This window comes from Podarcis gaigeae (genome assembly GCF_964106915.1).
Source record: "Podarcis gaigeae genome assembly, chromosome: 8".
Classification (NCBI taxonomy): Eukaryota; Metazoa; Chordata; class Lepidosauria; order Squamata; family Lacertidae; genus Podarcis; species Podarcis gaigeae.
Genome location: NC_139684.1, coordinates 63,098,425 through 63,122,075, shown reverse-complemented (window position 1 = coordinate 63,122,075; position 23,651 = coordinate 63,098,425). Strand labels below are relative to the sequence as shown.

At 47.6% G+C, this 23,651-nt stretch overlaps 1 protein-coding gene across 2 annotated transcripts in view; it reads left to right on the top strand.

Moving 5' to 3' along the window:
* The window catches only part of RUNX3 (RUNX family transcription factor 3), a 224,035-nt gene that overhangs the window by 135,190 nt on the left and 65,194 nt on the right, over nucleotides 1-23,651 (top strand). For both annotated transcript variants that reach the window (XM_083751840.1, XM_083751841.1), the window contains one exon: nucleotides 16,991-17,235. In XM_083751840.1, coding sequence (XP_083607966.1) covers nucleotides 16,991-17,235 — 245 coding nt within the window. The remainder of the gene's footprint in view (nucleotides 1-16,990; nucleotides 17,236-23,651) is intronic.

Here is a 23,651-nt window from a genome sequence, read left to right as displayed (position 1 = left end):
AAAACCACATGTTTTTAAGACTTTGCACTAGGGGAAGAAGAAGGGGGGTGGGTAGAACTTCGGAAAGGAATCAAGTATGTTTTGTATGCATGGCATGAGATAAAAACGAGTCATAAATATTCAAAGAACAGTCAGGCCTTTGTGCTGAATTGAAGGCAGTGAGTCTCAGGAAAGGGGCAGGATTGTACAAGCCAAGGGGGGGCACAACTTTGGCAAGTTGGGAGGGGGTGGGAAGGGAACAATGCACTTTGCTGTCAAATTGGTGCAGATAGTTTTTTTGGGGGGAATTGAGGGCACTGCCACACACGCTTCAGAACGTTCAGCTCCAGTTGGATGGATCCAGTGCAGTGTTGTGGATGAGAGAGTCAGACTTACACTGGGCAGGCCCGGGTTCAAATGGCAGGAACTGTGGAAGCCCTATGAGGAATACAGTTGCGGCTATTGGCGTGGTGGTGGGGGCAGTACCAGTGATGGCTGATGCCACTGGCAACTGGTAGGGCAGAATGCAGGGAGACCAACTGTAGGTGCAGCCAGGGCCAATGACGGGCAGAGCCAAATCACTTCAGTTTATATCCATCCTCATTGCTGCTGAATTCTACAAGGACAATGCTGAGAGTATGGAGGAGGAGGAAGCTGACACTGAGGGTCATTTGTTGTGAGAAAGAAGGAAGGGAGGAGAAGTCTGACTTGGAGCAGACTGAGGTTTGTGGGGTGCTACCCCATTTCCCCTAATGGACCAGATCCTCCTGACATCAGTGTCACCACAATTTACCTGGATGGGGATGAGATGGGGCAGGTGGTGACAAGGTTGGGTCTTCACAGAGACACTGGCAGTGCCTATCCAAGGCTCCTGCGAGTGTACCCACACAATCTTGTCCCAGCCCAGCACTGTAAGGAGGGATGGCTCCACAGCTGTGCCACTACCAGCTGAAAGAGCTTGGGGTGTTTAGCCTGGAGAAGAGAAGGAGAAGACGTGATAGCAAAATTCAAGTATCTGAAGAGCTACCACTCAGAAGCTGGAACAGATTTGTCCTCTGTGGCTGCAGAGGGCAGGGATGGAACCAACGCATGGGAACCGCAGGGACATAGATTTGGGCTTAAATGGCAAAGATTGCTTAGTAGTGGAACAGGCTGCCTTGGAAGACGGTGGGCTTTTTCACTAGAAGTGTTTTAGCAGAGACTGGACATCCATCTGCTAGAGATGTTCTAGTTGCATCCTTCGTTGCAGATCCTGCAATCAATTATTGTTAACCCTGATGGATATATTCAGCATCCACTGTGGGTGGCAGTAAGCTTCTGAATACCAACTGCTGGAAACTGCAGGAGGAGAGTGCGTTGGGGCACACAGGTCCTGCATGCTGGCTAGCCATAGACATCTGGATGGCCACTGTGAGAACAGAATTCTATTTTTTTTTTAGTGATTTTTTTTTATAAGATATTTACTAAAGATTTTTTTAATACAATAGAAAAAACAAACAAAATAACATATAACTTTACAATAGCCATATTTTCTTCGCTTCATTGGACTTCCTCGCGTCTCTCGTTCCTGCGTTCCAAGTTTATCAAACTTTACCCAGCAATTTATCACCTTGTTTCAATTCTTATTTTATAATTTTCCAATATTGTGTCCCTAATTTTAGATAATTTTACCCAAACCTTAAAAGCTTAATTTTAACATAATATTTATCCAAAATTTAACTTTTCTTATATTTTCACTTATCTTCATATTCCTTTCGACTAATTTAATGGTGGCATATTATTTATAATCTTGCATCTTTCTTAACACTCATACAATTTACAATATTTTTGTAAATAGTCCTTAAATTTCTTCCAGTCCTCCTCCACAGCCTCTTCTCCCAGGTCTCGGATTCTGCCAGTCATTTCTGCTAGCTCCATATAGTCTATCAGTTTGTGAGAACAGAATTCTAGACTGGATGAGCCCTTCGACTGATCCAGCAGGCTTTTTAAATTTTCTTTAATAATGCCATAGTTGCCCTATGAAACTCTTCTACTTTTGTGAATTACTCCTGGCCCATGGTCATCTTCACAGCCTGAGTCACTTTCTCAGCATAATAGGAGCATTAGGAAGCTATATTATAGTGAGTCAGACCATTGGTCTATCTAACTCAGTACTGTCTACACTGATTGGCAGTGGGTCTCCAGGGTTTCAGACAATTGGCATTCCCTTCTCTACCTGAATATGCAGTTAAAATACCTGCAGTGGCTGGGGTGTGGAAGACCCTTGGCAGCCACAAGTGGCTGTTGCACTCGGTCCTCTTTGCAGGCTTCCCACAAACATCTGATTGGCCACTGCGGGCCAGGATACTGGACTAGGTGGCTTTTGGCTTGATTCAGCCGGGCTCTCCTTATGTGCTTATGAGTGCCAGGCATCCATCTTCAGAACTGCCCACAGTGCCTTGAGTCACAGGAAAAGGCAGGGGGAGTGGATGGCAGCTACCTGAGGATGCCACCTGGTGGTGCCTGACTGATCTCAACATGTTAAAAACAGAGCAGGCCCCTTTACTTGTGCTCCATGTACTTTCTGGTTTACATCATGTCCTAGGATTGAGGTTTGTAGTTCCTAGCCAGATACCAGCAGTTTGTGTCTCTGTGTATCTTCAGGCAGGGGGTGGGCAAGGTCTTTCCTCTGGGCGCTCCAGTTTTTATTTATATTTGTTTTATACATTTTATAAAACATTTAATAGTAAAAAAACCCTCAAAGTAGTATGCCCTTACTTTTTCCTTTGCTTTTTCTTTTCTACCCAGCAAAGGCTTCCTCTTTGCTATTTTGCACTTATTTTGAGCCCACATTTTTCACATCGGAAGCTTCTAACTGCTGACTTGCATCACACCTTGGTGTTGTACTTTTAAGCTTGGACAGCCAGCTGGTTGTCAGGGCTTTACACCTGCACAATTTTATTTCAAACTGCACAACAAAAGAAATGTCACTTGGCGTTACTAACATCAGGTCATTGTTAAAATTGGTCTGCAGAGGGAGGGGAGAAAATGGCTCTGAGAGTTCACGGAATCATTGAATTGTAGCATTGGAAGGGACCCCAGGGGTCATCTAGTCCAACCCCCTGCAATGCAGGAATCTCAACTAGAGCATCCATGGCAGATGGCCATCCAACCTCTGCTTAGAAACCTCCAAGGAAGGAGAGTCTGCTGCCTTCTGAGGGAGTCCATTCCACTGTTAAACAGCTACAGCTCAGACCCCTATTCCCACCCCCAGATATTCAGTTCCCAAAATTCCCTGAGAAGAGGAATTGATAGGTCTCCTAACAACTCTCAAGAACTTTAACAAACTAGTTCCTGAGATCCTTTGGGGAACACCAAAACTGTTCAACTACTACTATAAATGAAAAGTGCAGGTGGGGCTTGACAGTTTTCTGTGTTCATATTGTAAAACGTAATTACAGCAAATACTGTTGCGCTCTGTTCTTTTGCTTTGGCAACTTAATCTCGAATATATTTACAAGCCAGCCTTTCAACCTTCCGGGAATTTTCTCTGTTCCTTTCTCTAAGTGGGCTTCTGGAGTTGGAATCTCCAGTACAGAATTGTCCACATTGCAGCAAATTATAATCTCTCGAATTTTTGGGTGTGTGCGCATCTCTCTGTGTGTAGTGCATATATTATTAATAATAAATTCCTATCACGGCATCAATGTGCACAGCGCTTTAGGAAGAACAGGTTAGACAGGTCCCTGTCTTAAGGAGCTTACAAACAGAAGGAAATAAGGGTGGACAAGAGGGGGACATGGCACAGAAATAAGCAGGGGAAGAATGAAGTTATTTTTCTTACGTTGTAGTTCAAATTAGCTACAAAAAAGTATTGAGCACAAACAGTTTTTAAAAGTCATCTCAAAAAAAGAACAGGAAGTGGAAGCATTGTCTTTGATTTCTCAGGTAATGATTCCAGATGTATAAATATCAAAATATCAAGAAGTGGGCTTAATAATGCAGAGGGGGAGATGCAATCTGTTCTTGAATTATTATTATTATTATTATTATTAACATTGTGTGTGAGAGGGTGGAGGAAACCCTCTGGAAAGGAACAAACTAATTTCCCAAGCCTGTATTTTTCAGTTCAGTGAAAGACACACCCACCCCTCGTTTACTTATTTTTAACTACACATATTTATCATAATCAAGGGTCTAATCTATCCACACTGATCTTGGACATGTTGGCTGCCTTGCAACAGTTTCGGAAATTGCCTGAGAATTAAAGGAGCGTGAAGACCTTTCATTGACAAAACTCAGGCTTTGAATACTGGAGGAAGTCTGAGGTGTATTGCAAAGTCTGGGTCAGACGGGTAGTTCCCCAGCCCAGTCCCAGACAGAAAGGTCATAGAAGACATTTTTGTGATTAAAATCGCTGAGATCTTTTCTCTCACCCCTAAGAAAAAAGGTCACTCTGGAGACTTTTCTCTGAGTATTCTCCACTATTTTTGAATCCAGCTACCATTTCTCCATATCCACTGCCCAATACTGCAGAGTCTGTGACTGCCGAATTTGTGTCCAGCTCACATCAGCCCCAAACAGCACCACCAGTGGTCAGGGATGATGGGAGTTACAGACCAGCAACATCTGGAGGGCCATAGTTTTTGGATCAGAAGGATGCTAGAACCAGTGCATTGTAGGGGGTGCAAAAAGGTGGCCAGCTTGGCAGTGCAGTTGCTGCTGTTGCAACTTGCAATGGATTGAGAAGGAAAAAAAGCTTTAGGACACAGGTGGAGAACCTGTGGCTTTCCAGATATTAACTCAATTCCAACACCCAGCACCCCTGACTGACCATTGGCCATCCTGCCTAATATTACTGGGGTCCCCAGCCCCTGGGGTTTGGGGATAAATGGTGCTATTGCCACTGGTACTGGTGAGCCCCAGCCCTTAAAAAATGTTGGATAATTTCTCTGCCTCATGGAGAAACTTGTGTGAAATGGTACCCTCACTTTCTCTTGCCAAAAATAGGGTGGAGAGTTTTGAGAGTTCCTTGCCTGTAGCTCAAAGGTGTGCATTTAAGGGTGGGACTGAACTGAGCACTCAAATCAGAATCACTCTGCCTCTACAGACTGAGAGAGGTTGTAAATTACAATGGCTGGTTAACTGCCTTCCAGGCTCAACTTCAGGGAGCATTGTTTGCAAACACTGGAGTGTTTTATTACCTAAATGCAGACATTAATTTTAAGAATTTATATCCTGTCTCTATAGACCAAAAACTAGGCCCTCAAGGTGGAGTGGGGGAGTGGTTTACCAAAAAAAAGTAAGCACACAATGGGCAAAATCCAGCCCTTTTAGGGACCAAACTAGACAGGATGTTAATAGCTGTGCAGAAGCTAAAGACCAGGAACTCATTAAGAATTCACTAAATAATCTGTAGTACACTGGTATGCATGTCTACTCAGAAGTAAGTCTCTGTGTTTAATGGGGATTACTCCCAGGTCAGTGGGTATGGCATAGGGTTGGCACTGGGGCTGGGGGGGATAGGGTTCCTGTGCCTTTAATAGCTGTATGGCAGATTAAGCCTTTTCTAGTGTAGAAGTACAATTACCGGGGGGGGGGGGGACTTCTATACTCTCTCAAATTTTGTGTTATGTCATGCCCTCCACAGCATCCATGTTATGTTTTCCCGTGCCCCCCACAATGACAGCCATTATGTAACTGGCACCCACAGCATACTCTCAGAATTCAGAATGTGCCTACTGTTCCAGAAAGGCTTACAATTCCTGCTTTACATTCTGCTTTTAAATTCCTGATAAGGTAAAGGTAAAGGGACCATTAGGTCCAGTCGTGGCCGACTCTGGGGTTGCGGCGCTCATCTCGCTTTATTGGCCAAGGGAGCCGGCGTACAGCTTCCAGGTCATGTGGCCAGCATGACTAAGCCGCTCCTGGCAAACCAGAGCAGCGCACGGAAACCCTGTTTACCTTCCTGCTTGAGCGGTACCTATTTATCTACTTGCACTTTGATGTGCTTTCAAACTGCTAGGTTGGCAGGAGCAGGGACTGAACAATGGGAGCTCACCCCATTGCGGGGATTCAAACCGCCGACCTTCTGATCGGCAAGTCCTAGGTTCTGTGGTTTAACCCACAGTGCCACCCGCGTCCCTGAATACCTGATACTTTGGAGCAAAAATGGCATAACAACAGCAACAAACCAGTATCTGCCCACCCTGGGAGTGGGGACTCTCCAAGCCTATGCATTTTTGCATTTTAAAAATTCACGTTAACTCATAGCACCATCATGACGATAGCAATAAAGCAGAAATTACTGTTGCTGCCCATATGCTAAATACATAAGCACCATTTTGTTGTAGAGAAGGACAACATGTAAAGTATAAATAAATAAAATGGGGATCTGTAACTAGGTACATGCATGGCTGCCTGCCTGCCTCCTAACTATGAAATGTTTTTAAAAATAGGAAGAAAGAATGCCTCAGTGACAGGCATTAGCCCCAGAATACCAGTGGTGACCCAGTGCTGATGTGCCTGCTTGCCACTATTCCCATCAACTGCTGCTCTCTGGGTAGCCATTTTGCATGCAGGGCAGGGCCAGTGCCGGACTTACGTATAAGCTAAACAAGCTATAGCTTAGGGCCCCACTCTCTTGGGGGCCCCCAAAAAATTTAAAGGGAAAAAACCCACTGGATGTACATTTCCAAAATATAAGATAAAAAACAAGCAAAATAAAACCTACATACAGCAACAGTGTTTTGCGTTGTGTAGGTTCCTATGATGTAAGTAATTGTATTTCACTGTTAACATGCTTCTTCCTAATTGTATTTCAGTTCAGCAATTACTTTGATAAAATACATATTTTGTTATGTGTGAATGGCTTTCGATACCTATTAGGTCTATAATTTACCATATAGCATATATTCAACAGAAAAAACAGCAACAATTTGTTGTTGACAAAGGATAGCATATAAAGGGCCCCATTACCTTCAGTAGCTTAGGGCCTCATCAAACCTAAATCCAGCCCTGCTGCCAAGCAGAGCTTTTGCATGTAATATGCATGGTTTTGCACTAAGAAAGAGTAAGGGCTTGTGATTATAAGTATAGCAGCAGGAAAGGAGAGAGAGTTTAACCGTTTCTCCCTCTGCTGCTGTCCCAGCTAACACTCCCAATATGCCATTTGTATTGAGAGAGACACTCCTGTGTGGGGCAATTAGATCAAAGTGTCAGTACTGCCTGAGATGTGTCAATGTATCTCCAAGCTCTTGGATACAGAAACACTGATAAACTTCTTTATCAGAAAAATCTCTCAGGGGTGTACATAATGCGCGGTATCTAGCTAACGAGTTCAGTCAGCTCAAGGATTTCCACTTGCACAACTGAACTCCCCCATTTCTCCCCTCCCCGCACGGACCCCACATCCTCCCCAAATCTGCGCTGGAGGGCTGGGAAAAAACCCAGAACAGATTTAGGGGTGTGCACAGGGTTGGGGGAGTTCCATTGTACAAGCAAAAATCCTCATGATGACAGAAAGCATTACTTAGTGCTATCTTGACTATAAGCCCATAAAATTACCCGGGAAACACAGATAATATCTTCATTTTGTTAAAAACAACACAAAAACAAATATGCATAAAAAATTATGGACGAAACACAGATAAAATCAGCAAAAGTTTGAGAAAAGCGTATTCATAGCTTATCTATATGTCTGGGAAGGCTTGGTGAAATGAAGAAATACAGCAGGCATGTTGTTAAAAGATAAGATGTCTCTTTTAACAAAATGATGTTGAAAGCAGTTGTTGAGGAAGGGGTTTGAGCAAGGGGTGGAGGGAGGGGAGCCATCCTTTTACGCTGCATCAGTTCACCACTGGGACTGCGGTTTGTCAAGGAGAAGAAGACATTTTTCTCCCACAGAGCTAATAGCTCTTGAGGAAGCATGTGACTTAAGAGCAGAAGAAAAGCCTGCTGGATCAGACCAGTAGCCCGTCTAGTACAGCATCCTGTTCTTACAGACGCCAGCCAGATGCCTCTGGGAAGCCCACAAGCAGAACCTGAGTGCAACACCACTCTCCCCACATGTTCTTCCTAGCAACTCACATTCAGAGGCACACACTGCCCCTGACAGTGGATGTGGAACATCAAGGTTATTAGCCTTTGAGAGGGATACAGTGGCAAGCAGTCAGTGGACAAGGAGGACTAGGCTATTCCTCTAAACCAGCCTTTCTCAATTTGTGGGTCCCCTGATGTTGTTGGACTACAACTCCCATCATCCCTGAGCTCTGGCCTTGATAGCTAGGGGTGATGGGAGTTGTAGTTCAACAACATCTGGGGACCCACAGGTTGAGAACCACTTCTCTAAACGTTCCAGGTAAAGCCTGGCACCTCCTTCCCAAAGCCTGGCAATGGCAAGCTTCTGCCCGGCTTAGAGAGAGAAGTGTGATGCTCACACAATTCGCCCTGTCCCACCCCCCATCACCTTTACAAGTTGGCACCTCTGGCCCTAACTGTTCCCCTTCAAAAAAAATTCACCGCACACCAGGGTAGCAATAACCTCTGTGAATTTGGCCCAGTCCTATTTTAACCACTGCCTTTTGTGGAAATGGATCCCACAGTTTAACTATGTGTTGTGTGAAGAAGCACTCAGCTTCATTGCATGTCCCTGTGTTATGAGGGAGAGAGAAAAACTTCTGCCCATCCACTTTTTCCACACATCATTTTTTGGTCTCCTATCACGTCCCTTCCTTAGTCACCTTTTTTTCTAATCTGAAAAGTCCCAAATGTTCTAACCTTTTCCTGGGGCAGCGGCACCAGACACCTGCACTGTGGTTCCAGTCTGAATTGCCCCCCACCGCAGAGGTATGATCACACATCTCCAGCTTTGCACCTACTTTGACCCTTAGAATCAGGGAGAAACCTGACACAGACTGGCAGTGAAAAAAAGCAAAACACCCACAGTTACCAGTTGGCCTGTGAATGGAACTTAATCGTTTCATTCAATAATAAGATTAGGAGATCGTAGCCAGATATACTTCAAATTTGTGCCAATTATGCTGAGCTTTATTCGTTGGAAAATAAATTAGATCTGACAGCAGTTCCCCCATATTTTAGCTGCACTTTTCTCTAAAGTGGAGGGCTGACACTTCTGTAAAAATCCAGTGACTCTGTTCCTAAATTGGGCAGAGTCCGAGATTAAGAATATGGTGCGAAGGAAACTATTCGAGAGCTTGACCTACCAGCTCCACTGATGAACTAAGCGAGTGGACGATTTCAAGGTACTTAAAACCCCCCCAGTAATTGCAGAAATTGAACAGGAATAAGAAGTGTGTGTGTGTGTGATATTTTAGCCTGATGAAAAGATTTGGCATACATTTTCTTTACAATAATCCTGTAAGGCAGTTCAGTGTTGTTATCCCCGTATTACAGATGTCAGGTTGAAACCACTTGGCCAGTTTATGGGAGAGGCGAGTTTTGAGCTGGAGACCTCCCCAATTTACAGCTCAGCCTTTCCGCCACTGTGCTACACTCCCTCTGATCTGGAAAGACCAGACAAAGTCTTTTTTGTAACTTTGGAAAATCCAGTAGAAAAGCATTAGGGGGAAGAGGGGCCTGTGTGGGTGCCAGCTTAATGCTTTTTCACTGTATACTTGGTGGGAGGTAAACTGGCTGTGGGTTCTGAAAACCTCCACTGGCAGTCAGGTTTTGATTTGAATACCCATGGGATTGTTGTAGTAGCTAATAGCTTGAAGGAGAAACATCAGCCTGGGAAGATGTGGCTAAAGCGCCTACTAGTGGCCAAAAACTAAAACATCGCATAGGATTGATTTCTGGCGGATAATATTATATTTATTAACCCTACAGCGTCTGGATAAATGTGCCCTTCTCCCCAAAATTCTTAACAGCACTTTTTTTTGTAATTAAGATTAAAATAAGAGGCACACTCCATTCTTACAATAGAAAAGGTTGATGTGTAGAGTTTGTGTTTTCCACCCTTAGTGGAGCACACCTGTTATGTTCCTGGAGTAGAATCATAGAATTTTAAAGCAGCAAAGGGATCTTCTGCATCATTTAGTCCACACCCACCCACCCATACTTAATGAAGAATCTAAGCATGCCTGCTCAGTGGAAAGGATAATTCTACTAGTGTGATCAGAGTGGTTCATTTTTTATTATTGCTTAGATCCTAGCCTACATCAGTGGAGGCTGGTCCCAGGGCAAATGAGGCACTGCCCCACCAGCCTCACTCAGCCCCCATCCGCCTGTTTCCCCTCCTATAAGCTGCCATCTTCTGCCCCCTCCTTAGTCACACTTGTGCCCTTGTAGAACTTCAGCAGGGAAGCAGATGGGGACCAAACTAGAATTTGTTTCTGTTGGCTCTGGCTCCACCTGCTGTTGGGGTTCCCTGTCTTCCCTCTCATACCCAATGGACACCAGCCCACCAACCACTGCCCTTCATCAGCGCCTTCCCTCTTTGAACCTCAGAACAACCCTCTGAGATCGGTTAGGCTGGGAGAGAATGCCTGGCTTGGGGTCACAGAGTGAGCTTCGCGGCGCATGGGGATTTGAGCAGCTGGGTCTCCCCGGTCCTGATCCAGCACTCTCGTCGCTGTGCATCCTGGCTCTCGGGATGCCACACTTTCTGAATGATCCAAAGTCAGTGCCTAGAACCAGTCTGGACTCTTGTGGTGTCGATTCTGAAACGCCCAAGTTTGGGGTGGTGGGGGGCACATCTCACGTAGCAGCTATTGCAGATAATACCTCCTGGTTTTAAATCCCCATTTATAAAAGCAACTTGAGCCATTTTTAAAGCAAGGTTTGGGTGGTTGTTTTTTTTTTCCCCCTTCAAGGAGACAAGTAAATACACAAACACAGAGAATTCCTGAGCAGAGTCTGTGGATCGCTCACAGTCGATTCCTTCGCTGGATGTTCATTCATTGCCTGGAGAAATAAAGAAAAAGCTCTCCAGTTAGTTTTGCCTTTTAAACATATTCAGTCGCGGTGGAAACGGTCAAATCTCTGAAACAAAGAAAGCAGTAACCTCGGCAGAAGTAGCCAAGAGATTCCAAACACAAACCTCGAGCTTTTCACCTAAAAAGGGAAGGATTTACAGTCCAAGCCGCTCAACTAAGGAACCAGGAGAGAAGAGGGGGTTTCTTTTTCGGTGTTGCTGTTTTGGATTTTCGCCTCCTAATATCCCTTAAACATTTCCAGGATCTTTTCCCGAGAATGGGCTGGTTTTAGGCTCCTTCTCCCACCCAGTGCACAGCTGGATCCTAAGCACGCTTCCTGGCAAGGAAGCCCCACAGACATAAATGGGTTTCCAAATAAATGTGGGACTTTCTCCCTAGCGTCTATTATTTCTTAATAAAATATAGCCCTGCACTTAGGAGCAAGCCACAACCCAAACTACTTCTGAGTAACCATACTAGGATCGGGCTGTTTCTCTCCTCAGACCTCTTTAGGGAGTAAGCCTACTGAAGTCAGTCGGGTTTACACCGCCGAGTAAACACCGGGGCCCAAACGCTCCTGAACGCGGGTCCGCGCCATGCCTTTCAGGCGCAATTCCAGTCAACTGCCAGCACTTTCACAAACCGATCCCTGTATTCATATTTACTCGGAAGTAAATCCTAACGGATTTCAGTGGCAGCGGCTTCCCAGGGTAGTGTGTCTATATTGGGCTGCGGCTTTAAACTCTGATGCATCCCTTGCGGTGGGAAAGGCTGGATATTAAACTTGAATCCATTGACTTTTTATAATGCACGAATAAAAACATGCCGATTTCTCAGCTGAATCAGGCGCCTTCCTTAAAAGGCCTCCAACGAATGCACAATCGAGGATTTTAAAACTATAAATGTGCGCGCGCTGTGTGTTATAAAATACATGAGGCACCAACTGTCTCTCTGCCCGCGGATTCATTTCATATTAGGTTTTTTTATGCACAAGGTATAATCAAGTGCGCTGAAAATGCCTTTCCTCAAATCCTTCAAAAGCAAGGAAGCTCAAACTGGCATGGAGTAAGAGCCGGGGGACCTGCCTCGCCGCAGCCACTCCGTAAATCCCACTGCGTTGGGTGAGGCTGCCTTCAGGTACCTGAGACCCGAGACGCCGACCACGCCCGAGGGATTTATTTCTGGATAAACACGCTGAGGATGGCGTCGTGATACAAGCAAATAACGCGGGTCTGTCTAAATGCTCGCTGATCCCACTTAAAATTTCCATATAGGTCTAGTAGAAAACGGCAGAACTGTAAAAGGAAAATTTCCTGTGATGATGTTTTGTTTTGCCTTCTGAGAAACACTTTCCCATTAGGCGTGTATACTCGGGAGTAAGTTCCACTTAGTTCAGTCATGGGGTTTACAAAGGTGAACGGCTTTAAAAAGAAAACCAAGTCAGCGGTGGGATGGAATCGGGTGAAAGACGATGGCCACGATCCAGCCATAGTAAAGCACTTTTCAGGCTTTCCTTGATAAACCTTTTTATTCGGATTCAAAGCGAATCCGACTGAAATGACAAGAGGATTATTTCGAAGTAAACGTCGGTAGAATCGGATTGTAGGTCCCTTCTGTTTCAATAGAAGCTGCGTAAGTGGGGACAAGTCTCATTTGATGGCGTTGAGATATACTTCCGAGTAAACATGCATAGGAGCAAAGAGGCAGGGGGTGGCATCTATTCCATCATGCAATCTGACCCTACGCCTCTACTCGAATTTAAGACCTGTTGATTTCAATAGAACCGGCATAACTCAGCCCAGAAAAGGTCTTAAAAAGAGCTTCCTTTATTTGGATCGGGCCCATTCATTTTCTATCTACTGCAGGGGCGAAGTCAACAAATTAACTCAAATGACGTAACGGCAAACTCCTGAAAGCATTTGTACTACCATTCTCCCCAATACATTTTGGCTCTGAGTTTAAGTAAAACCAACGCCAGACCCAAATTCCCCCACATTAATCGCGTCCTCTTTTCTTCGTTCTGCCAATGGCAAGATATACAGCACATGAAGACCACCCCCCCCCCTTTAGAACGACCCTGGAGTTCCATTTCATTTTCATACCAATCCTTGAGTGAGTAAGCGTTCTCATCCGCCAATACGTGCTTTGGATCCGGATCCGGTGTCTAATCACTTTAAAACCAGGATTTGTCTCTGGGTGTTCTTTTTGTCCCCTATTTTGCAGTCCCTACACAGGAATCCCGAGCATCTACTTGTCTTTTTTTAAAAAGAGAGAGAATATTGAGAAATCGATACGTTAAATCAATTATTATGGCTCGATTTGCAAGCGACTCCAGCCTTCTGGGTTTTAGAGACTAAAATATCCATGGGTCCTTTCAGATGGCCCGTTTTCGCATCTGTGCTGATAGTGCATTGTGTGTTTAATAAATAAATGAGCATGATGGTGGTGTTAGGGATTAAGATTAAGGTTAAGGTTAGTTAGGTATTGCATTGATCCGAATTCCTCGGAGGAAACCGGTTGGTGCAGCATAAATCAACGGGCGAGTTTGCAGCAGAATTCGCTTGCGGAGCCGGAAGAGGGAAGGTGGAGAGTCTGGAGAAAAGCTGAGGTCCTTGTGGCTAAAAACTAACCAGCCACGGTTGGCTGAAAGAGTTGGTGCAGGGAATCCCAAATGGAGAGGGGCGCTGGTGCTCTCAGGTTCTGCCCGATTGCTTCTCAGAGGTGGAAGACCAAACTGAGAACAAAATGCCAGACTAGGTGGGCCTTTGGTCTGATCCAGCAGGGCTATTCTTAGGTTCTCGTGTAAAGAAAAGCGAGCTTTCGCTCTTAAATTGTTGCTTGTTGGCGGTACCCTGATTCAATAACACCAGTCACCGCTCAAACGACACTGCTTAACTTTTTCATTCTCATCCGTAAAACGAAGATGACGCCTAAACGGATGCTATGCATATGATTCACGCCCCCTGTTACTCTTGATACCCTCCCTTCTATTGCCTTCTCCTCTGTCAAGAAAAAAATTCACTGTATATCCCTCGGGGCATGTTACTGTTCTACCGTTGCGCAAAGGGCCGCGTAATTGTGTTTCATTAGCGCTATCGTCGCTCCCGCTGCTGCGGTTTTCCCAGCTGAGTGGTGGAGAGCACGCTTCGTAAGCAGAACGCCCCGGGGTCAAGCCAGGCATCTCCAAATACAGCCTGCAGACATGGCACACAGACCCACGTCTGAAATCCTGGACAGAGGTGCTGCCAGTCCCGAATAGGCACGACTGAGCTGCATGAGGCCAATGTAAAGCAGCTTCCGAATGGAGAGGCTTTGCAGGCAGTTTGCGGGAAACGGTCTCTGCAAGCCCAGTGCCAAAGCGCATCCTTTTTGCTTGCGAAAGGTCTCCAGTTCAGTTTTGAACCAAAGCTTCTGCCAATCAGAAGAGGCGCTACTGAGCTGGATGGCAGCTTCCTATGGAAAAGGTTTGCAGGCTCTCTATGGGCTGCGGTTCAGTGGTTAGAGCACGCGCTTTGTTCCAGAAAGATCCCAAGTTGAGTCCCCCAGCGACGGGGCGCAATTGCTAGGGAGCCAGATCAGAAATGGACCGCGTGGCACTAGAAAGGGACCAGTGGCCAGGCTTGTGGCTGCTCTCTTTCTTTCCCTCTTCACTATCCTAAGGTGGGGTGAAAGCCACAGGCTTGCAGGGCTCTAAAGACAAAACCGTGGACAGCTATTGGCTAGGACAGTCGCAAAGAGAACCTCCATGGTTAATATAGCACGGGAGGGAGGGAGAGGCTGTAGCCCTTGTGGGCTTCCTGGCTGGCCCGTGTGAGAGACGGAACATAGGACTACGACATGGATCTAACAAGATTTTTCTTATGAACACACACACACACACACGTGTTAGAAAGGCTGAAGTGGCTATAAATTGGGCTTTGTGGATTGCCACTGAAAAACCCGATACACTGATGTTCTCTCCTGCCTTGTGGTATATTTATAATTTTCCATTTCTTAACACCCGAGGCCAGCATTTCCCATCCCCAGACCGCTGCCGGCCGAGATCACAGGCTCGGGGGTGGGTGAAAGCAGCCTCCGAAAGTGCCCCTCCCTCCGTCGGATTTTGCAGTCTGCGGTTGCCTTGTAGTTATTATTATTATTATTTCCTTAAAGGTGGGTGAGAAATGCAACTAGGCTCTCAACTCCCCCCCCCCCCGGTTGTAAAGATGTTTATTTTAGATTAAGAGTCAGCTCCGTGGGTTTCCATTCCCTCGCCCCCCCCCCCGCCCCCGGTCAAGGACTCACCGGCTTCTTGTGGGTGGGAGGCAGGGGCACTTGCTTGCAGAGAGCAAAGCGGTGAGGTTGCGGGTCTGAAGCCTTGGAGAGGAAAACAGAAGAATAAACCACGTTAAAGCCATAATGGTCACACGATGCAACCTCGGGCGCACTTACTCGCGTGTAAACCCAATTTAACTCAGTGGGCTAACATCTTAGTTAAATAAACAGGTTGAAGGCTGTGCATTAAATCGAATTAGCTGGATTTAATTTGTATTTGGAAGATTAGTGCAGAATAGGAGCCTGACAGGTTCTAGACTGAGGTCGCCGCGATACTATATGGATTTATTTGCATATTAAACACGGGGTAATTCTCTGAGGTGAAGGCGCACAATTCGATCTTTATTAACAAATCCCATGCAGTCCGTCCGGGATTCTTCCCAAGTTAGTGTGCATAAGATTTCAGCTTTATTTGGAACGGACACTCTCAGCAACCAGACGTCTCGGATAGGACTTTGAGCAACTCTGGAGGTTTTGTTTTGTTTCTTAGGGTGGGCTGACCCAATTCATCGCCTACCTAAAATTAGTTACCAACCCTTTGAATTACATCACCTTAAATTCTTTTGGTTTTCCTTTTTATTCGGTCTGAAAATCAGATCACTTTTGAGGCTGCAAATAATATAAAAGAAATCACATTTGTTCCGACCGTCAGAATAAAGTTTGGGGAGAAAAATCCAAACAAACCGAGACCGCGTCCCCACGTGTTCTCTTCTTTTGAAAAGAGAGCAGGCGGGGCTGCTCGGCGAGAGGCGTGGCTTCGCCAGGGCCCGCCTCCTTCCTGCCGCGCCCTCTTCCTCTATCATTTTCTCAGGCTTGGCCATCCCCCGGTTTTCTGATTGGCTGTCCCCGCTGCCATTCCACCACGCTTCGTCCCTCCCCCTCCCGCGCCAGCCTCTGAGTAAATAAAGTAAAAAACCTCGCAGTAACCGCTGACAGTTTTTGACTGGTTTCAGAAGCGCAGAGAGGAGTTTGGAAAGAGCAGGCAGTGGGTGGAGATGATCTAGGGTTACACGCGACTGCCAGGCGCAGCAGGAAATGGATGCAGAATAACGATCCTTGAAAAGGGAAACAACCTGTTGAGGTTCCTTCGCCAGCGCGCAATTGACAGTGCAGGCGGGCAGCGGGGCGCAAGGGAGCGCGGGCCCTTCCGCTGCCTTTGGGCGCTCGGCAAAGCCTCGCTGCGGCGCTCCATGCGAAGTTTATTTTGTCTGATCCCAGTTTGTTTTGACTGGAGGGAAGAGGCCGCAAACAGGCAGCTGGACGCCGAGTCGCGCGCTCCAGTGGCGGTGCAGGAGGAGCCAGCTGGTTTTTGCGCCGAGAGAGACTCCCTGGCTGCTCCTCTGGCCGCCCACGGGTAGCTTTGCCGTCCGCCCGCCGGAGCGCCCCGAGATCCGGACTGCGCTTTAGGACTCGCGCGGGAGGGGAGGGCGGCGGAGGCAGCATCCGGATCGGATTTCTCGACCCTGGGGGAAGCTTCCGAGAGGGCGCCTTCGCTCGCCGCCTGCCAGGCGAGACCAGGAGGAAGGAGCCCCTTGGCGAAAGTTGCGCCTCGTCCCCTGAGCGGCGTCCGTCGGCACTGGGGGCGCCCAGCGTGGGCTCGCGGTGGCCGAGCGGCTGGGGCCGTAACCCCGCCGGGGAGCGGGCAGCCGCCGTGCGCTCTTGGGCACCTGGCCGCGTGCGCCCCGCTCCGCAGCCCCGCGCGCCTCCCTCGCCTCTCGGCTGCTGCGGCCTCCTCGCCCCGGCCCCCCTAACGCCCGCTGTTGTGATGCGTATTCCCGTAGACCCCAGCACCAGCAGGCGCTTCACACCTCCCTCCACGGCCTTCCCCTGCGGCAAGATGGGCGAGAACAGCGGCGCCATCAACGCGCCGGCCCCGGGAAGTCGCAGCCGGCCGGAGGCGCGCTCCGTGGTGGACGTCCTGGCCGATCACCCCGGCGAGCTCGTGAGGACCGACAGCCCCAACTTCTTGTGCTCCGTCCTGCCTTCGCACTGGAGGTGCAACAAGACGCTCCCCGTGGCCTTCAAGGTAAGCCGAGGGAAAGGAGGGCGCTGGGGAGGGGGGTAGAGAAAGGGAAGATAGACGTGGAAATGGAGAGGGGCGGGTGGGAGAGAGAGAGGCGCGCAGATGTTTCCTGCCCAGCCAGCTTCCCAAGCGCCCAGGAGAACTAGTGGTTTAACGGAAAAAAGGGCAACGGGAGAGGAGGGGAGGCGGAGAAGGGAGGGAGGGTGGGTGGGGGAGCAGAAACTTTCTTCCTTGGCGAAGTCACCCTCGTGTTGCCCCCTTAGTGTGCAAGGCGCTGTACAGACGCGTCTCCCAAACCAGAGAGTGCTCTGACCAGCCAATTCTGGGAGTGCGAGTGCTCTTTAGTCATGAAACCGCAACCCTCGCCAGAGCCCGCAGTTTTAAGCGCCGGTTCGGTTTCTTGGGAGCTAAGCCCCATTGAACGCAGACAGACTAACTTCTGTGGAGCGAGGCATAGGATCGCATTGCTATAAATGCCTCCGAATACCTCTGCAGTCGGCTCGGCTGGGAGTCCAGGCTCATGGGTCTCATACGCTCTCCACAGTCCGGTTGCAATCCTATTGCTCGCTTACCTGACAGCTAAACCCATTGAATTCAATGACATTTACCTCGGAGCAGAGGTGGATAGGATTGCACTGTGAAGGCCTCAGCCTAAGGCTGCAAAACCGAAACACACTTGACTAGGGAGCCTGTTCTCTGGAACACAGGGGGACTTGTTTCCGAGTAAACGTGGTCCGGTGTAAACGACCACAGTTACTTGTGTTGGGCAAGAGAATCCGGGTGATTTAGGGGTCAAGCAAAAGGCGGCGAAGCTTTTTACTGAGTGAGACAGACCATTGGTCCATCGAGTTCAGCACTGTCTGCACGGACTAGCAGCGGTTCTCCGGTGTGTCAAACACTGACCTGTCCCAGCTCTACGTGAAGTTTCCAGGGACGGAACATGGGGCGCTCTGCCACTGTGTCAAATGCCAAATCTTATTTATATCCAAAGGCCTTCCCCACAATCTTCACCCACTTCTCCATACTCACGCACAGTCCGCTTTAAAGCACCTCCAATAAGTGTCAATATTTAATTCCTTTTCTCTCGCCTCCTGCCTAAGCTCCAGGCGGCTTCCAATGTAAGAAAATACAATGCAAACTGGGTATGGAAATATAGATCACTGTGTTGGTTGTTGTTGTTACTTAAAAAAAAACCAGGTCAGTAATAGTAAAGATTCTAGTCCCGAAACCATTGGCTTTTAAAATCGGAGCTGAGTGCCATTGTGCCTTGCGCATATTAGAGCTCCCCCTCCCAGTTCCAAATAATGTATCCCTATCCTTTCAACCGCAGCCTACTAGAAATCGGGAAAGCAACGGCCTTAAAGGCAGGGTCTTCGCACGCAGCGGATTTGACCCCGGCGTCACTTCTGGATTTTGGATGTAAAGGGAGATGGCTCTCCCTCAGGGTTTTTTTTGAATATGATAGGGAACGGAGGACGAAATAGCCCCTTTTAAAGAATTAAATAAAATCAACCGAAACTCCTTTTTCTAGCCGGACTGGATGTCCGATTCGAATTAAAGAGTAGGGTGTGGGCTAAGCCTTATCCCCAAACCTGAGTGATAATACCTGCTTCGCTCTAAATATGAACGGCCGTAACCTTGGGCGCATTTTCTTAACCAAGCCGTGGTCGCGACGGCTTGCAAACCCCGAAGGCACCGTAGTTAAGTAGAAGTAGTAGCGGTGGTAGTAACCGCCACAGCCACCGCTCTCTAGGGAAGAACCCTGCTATCCTATTCACACCCCCCCCCCAAGAGCTCTCTTTCCCTCTACTAATTATTATATCCCGCAAAAACCCGTGATCCCTCCAGATCGTCGGAGGGGCTTCCACTGAAGTCCGCCGGATCCCACTGCTTGCTTAATGGAACTTCCTTCCGAGGAAATGTTGGGCTGCGCTGCTTCAGTCAGAAATGTTGCTTTGCTCTCTAGAGACTATTCGAAGGCTGCTGCCCTTCCCCAATTCACCTCAGTTCTCGTTTTTGCTATTTTAAAATGGCAGGGGTTGCTGTTCTGCAGTCCTCGGGCCAGAGCAGCCCCATTTTACTCCAGACAACTTTTTGAAGAAGGCGAGATGCCCGAGGGGAGTCGGCATTTGGTTTGTCTTAAGGTTCTGGTCCTCGTGGGCGCAGGGATCCGTATTGCTTAAAATACCAGGCTCTGTAGTTTGGCAGAGTTGAAGCCATGATTACTGTATTTAGATAGATTGCCATTAGATAAGTTAGAAGAGTTATTATGTGCATGCGCGCGCACAACGCAGTATGTAGCCTGGCATCACGTCCCAAGCACACCCGAGGTATTTGGAACTAAATTTAATCGAAATCAGCGGCACAGCTTCTGAGCAAATTGCAGGTTAATAATGACTTTAGGTATCTCCTTAACATACTTTTGACTCCTTTGCCTTCAGGGTGTATGGAGTATTTAAAACGGGTGGGCACTCTCCTCCTTCACGGTGCCTGCCTGCATAGTTATAAAAAATCAGGGTTCAAATCCCTCTGTCCCTTCCTCCTTATGTCTGCTTTTCGGGGTTGTGTTCTCCTGGGGCAAAGACCTGCTCAGCTGCAAAGTCCCCGCGTACTTGGAAGTTGCCATCGTGAATCATCGTTGAAACGGATCCGATGCGGTTTGAAGGCAGCTTGTCTCCTAAGCCTTCTTTTACTAGGGAGCAAGTCATGTTGGGTTCTTGCTCGTCAGCAAACTTGTCGGTGCCCCCCGGTGTATAAACCCCCTTGGAGCCTGCTCCGGGCTTAGCAGGTTTCTGGACAGAAGCCCTGAAAACCACAGGGGCCTCTTCGTCCCCTTGGAAGACTCACTGCTTGCAGCTTGGTGGGTCCCAGGATCACACCCCCGCTGCCTAAACCTCTTTCTGTGTCCCAGCTTTTCATTCCACCCAGTAATGAAGCGTGCCTACATTGTGCGCCTCCCCCCTTCCTGGGACTTTGAGTGATGCGCTTATTTTTAATTTTTAAAAAGCAACATTTCCTCAGCGTTGTTTTGCCCCCAGGCTCCCAGCCTCTTCTCTGATTGTTCCCTTCAGTTAGTAGCGACGATCAGGAAACTTTGAAGTTTAAAAGGAGTTTAGGCTAATTAACTAACTGGGGTTTAAAAAACAAAAAAACAAAGGAGGAGGAAGATGTAATCTTCAAGGAAAAAGCAGAGCAACCCAACGGTATCTGATCAATCCTGTTTCCCTTTCCCCTTCCTCTTATCTTTCTTAATAAGCGTTTGCTCCGCTGCTGATCTCGCCACAGCTATTTTAATTCTTTCTTAATTTTAATCCCTTGCCTCTCAAAGGGTTACAAAAATCACCACTCTTTTTTGATCTGCCATTGAGCTTGTACGTTTTGTTCTGGGGGCGTTTATTTCCCAGTAAGCCTCCGCTGGATCTCAACTCCATTGCCAAGGCCTCGATCGCCTGAGGTCTAGATCCTTTTCTGTTTTCTTTTCTTTTTGTTTTCAGGTGTATGCACAGCTAGGTGTATGGGATTATTATTATTATTATTATTATTCTACAAGATCCTTTTACACAGGCGTTTATAAAAGTGTAGCAAAAGTAACCTCAATACTTTCAAGTAACTGAATTCCTAGTGGGTTGTCAGATGAATTGTGGTTATTATTTACATCAGTGCAGATGGTATGCAGAATACAGTGGTACCTCGGGTTAAGTACTTAATTCGTTCCGGAGGTCCGTTCTTAACCTGAAACTGTTCTTAACCTGAAGCACCACTTTAGCTAATGGGGCCACCCGCTGCCGCTGCGCCACCGGAGCACGATTTCTGTTCTCATCCTGAAGCAAAGTTCTTAACCTGGAGCACTATTTCTGGGTTAGCGGAGTCTGTAACCTGAAGCGTATGTAACCTGAGGTACCACTGTAACATGGTCCAGCTGTAGCGTGGAAGTTCTAGGTAGTTGTCCTAGCTGATGACCACAAAGAGACCTTTCCCCTTTCCTCACTGTGTCACGTACATCTAAAGCGGTAACCATCGCCAGCAAATTGCATGGTTTAACCACGTACTGCGGGAACAGACAATGCGGTGGCTTCCAGATGTTGATGGACTACAGCTCCCATCAGCTGAAGCCAACATAGCCAGTGGTCGGGAATGATGGGATTTGTAGTCCAACAGCACCTCACTTATTCCAGACATTAGCTGCATACTCATACAAGTAAAGTACCCCGAAAAGGATTCTGAGAACTGTAGTTTACCACTCACAGAGCTACATTTCCTAGCACTCTTAACAAACTACAGTTGCTCTCTCTCTGTGTGCGTGCTTCAAATGTAAGGGATGCTTGCAGCCAAGCGCGCGCGCTCTCTCTCGCTCCCCTCAAGATTTTGCACAGCCTCCAAATCCAGCCGCAAGCGAAGCTCTTCTAGGCTCCAGCCCCATTTCCCGGGAATAAGCCCCATGGCACCCACTGGGCGTTCCTTCTGCACAGTCATGCCCATGCCCAGAGTGGTAGAGATTTCAGCACCTGTCGAAGGTTGGGATCCTGAACCCATGGCGAGTTGGTCCTTAACCGGCCCTTGCTCACGCTGGGTCTCAGGCGCGTGCCAGATTACCTGCAGCGACCCTGACACTCCCAAGTCGGCATGCACCGCGGATGCTTGCCCAAGGACCATAACTCCGTGGCCTTTAACTTTCGAGTAAGCACGTGTCGTTCGGAGCTTGCGGATGCACTACCCGCCCCCCCGCCCGCATGGAAAGCAATGCTTAACTTCGACAGTGCGCTGTCCCCTTATTAGTATTATCCGGAGGCACTGAGAACCTGAAAAGTGTTCCTGTTTGGCTAAATGTTGACAACGGGTTTGGGGGCAAGGGTGACAACGAGGAGGAGGAGAGGCTGGGAATTGCAGAGAAGCGTGAAAGGCAGAAAGAAGCAAAGGAGAGAAATAGAGCGCGCACGCAAATGAGAGGCGCGTTAGTAAGATATCTGTCATCGCTTAAGGAAATTAACAAACCACAACAATTTAACGTCTCCTCCGATTGTGGATTTGTGATCAGACAAAGAAAGGAAAACCCGGCCGAAATGAAAGTACAGTAGATCTCTGCACATGTTTCAGCACTAAACTGTAGGATGGAAATCGGAATGCTGGAGCAGTGAAGAAGAGAACTTTTAAACCTCTGGGCGCCTGGGGGTTGGGAGAGCGCCCCATTGAATTCAGTGGGTTCCCTTTCCCCAAATTATTCATCGGAGCAAAGGAGGCAGCGTTCCTCTGCATAGACTTATAACATTGGGTGATCCCCGCGGAAGTTCATTTCTGTGGACCTGAGACTGAGCTGCAGCTTTGCAGATTCTCGGTTAGCCTGACCTACCCAAGATTTTAACCCCTTCGCACCGAGCGGACATGAATTTCCCAGGGAAACTACGTCGAATGGGGACAACCTCCGCGTGTTGTTGTTGTTGTTTTTAAAAAAGAAACACCGACAAAGAAATAAAACTAAAAGCAAACCCTCGAACCCTGCTCTGCCCGCGCGCAGTGGCCGTAGAAAGGCGAGAGATTTGCTTGGCATCCTTTGCAGGCTAAATTATTAGACCCATATAATGGAGGGTGGTTGTACAGGCCGTCGTGTGAATTCACGGTGCAAGTAAATTATTTGAAATACTGCACATTGCAGTAAAAAGAAACGAGCGATGTCTGTGTTCCAGGATTCTCTTGTGAGGCTGTCAACAGTTTCCATTTTTGGGAAAACGGATCTCCACGTGGATGAGGAATGCACTGGAGGAAAGGGCGTTGTCTGTCTTATTTGATCTCATTTTCAGAAGAAGGGGAGGGGCGGTGGAAAACCTCCGCTTTTTTGGAAGCATTTAATTTTATTTTCCAAGAGGGGCCTGTCATTCAACGTGTGAGACTTCGCTTCTGAGTAAATCCTCCTCTTCGAACCGGGCTGCAACCCTTTCCCCGGCTTTCATGGGAGTAAGGCCCGTTGACTCGAATGGCAGTTACTTTTGAGTAAACGGACACAGGCTTGACCTCCACGATTTTGTTTGCTCCGAGGATACTCCATCCGAAGGCCTGGTTCCACCGAGATAGAAGAAACTGGTTTCTGGAGGGACACCCCCCCCCCCGCCTCTCCCTGGGTGTACTCTTGTTAAAATGAATGGGGTTGTTTCCGATTCACACCCCTCCTCTTCCGAAACCAGAGGCAGGAGGCTCTCTCGAACAAAAAGGGCGACATCGATGATTAAATGCACAAAAAGAAAAACACTTTAAGTGAAATTATCTCTATTGCAGCATCGCTTAATTAAAAGGGATATAATTATCATTTTCTCCCTGCCACCGACGCACGAAGGGAGGAGGGCACACAGGAACCGTGTTCTGAAATCTCGTCATCTGCGGGGGGGGGGGGGGGCGAGCAAAACTGGATGACTCGTTTCCAACTAAAT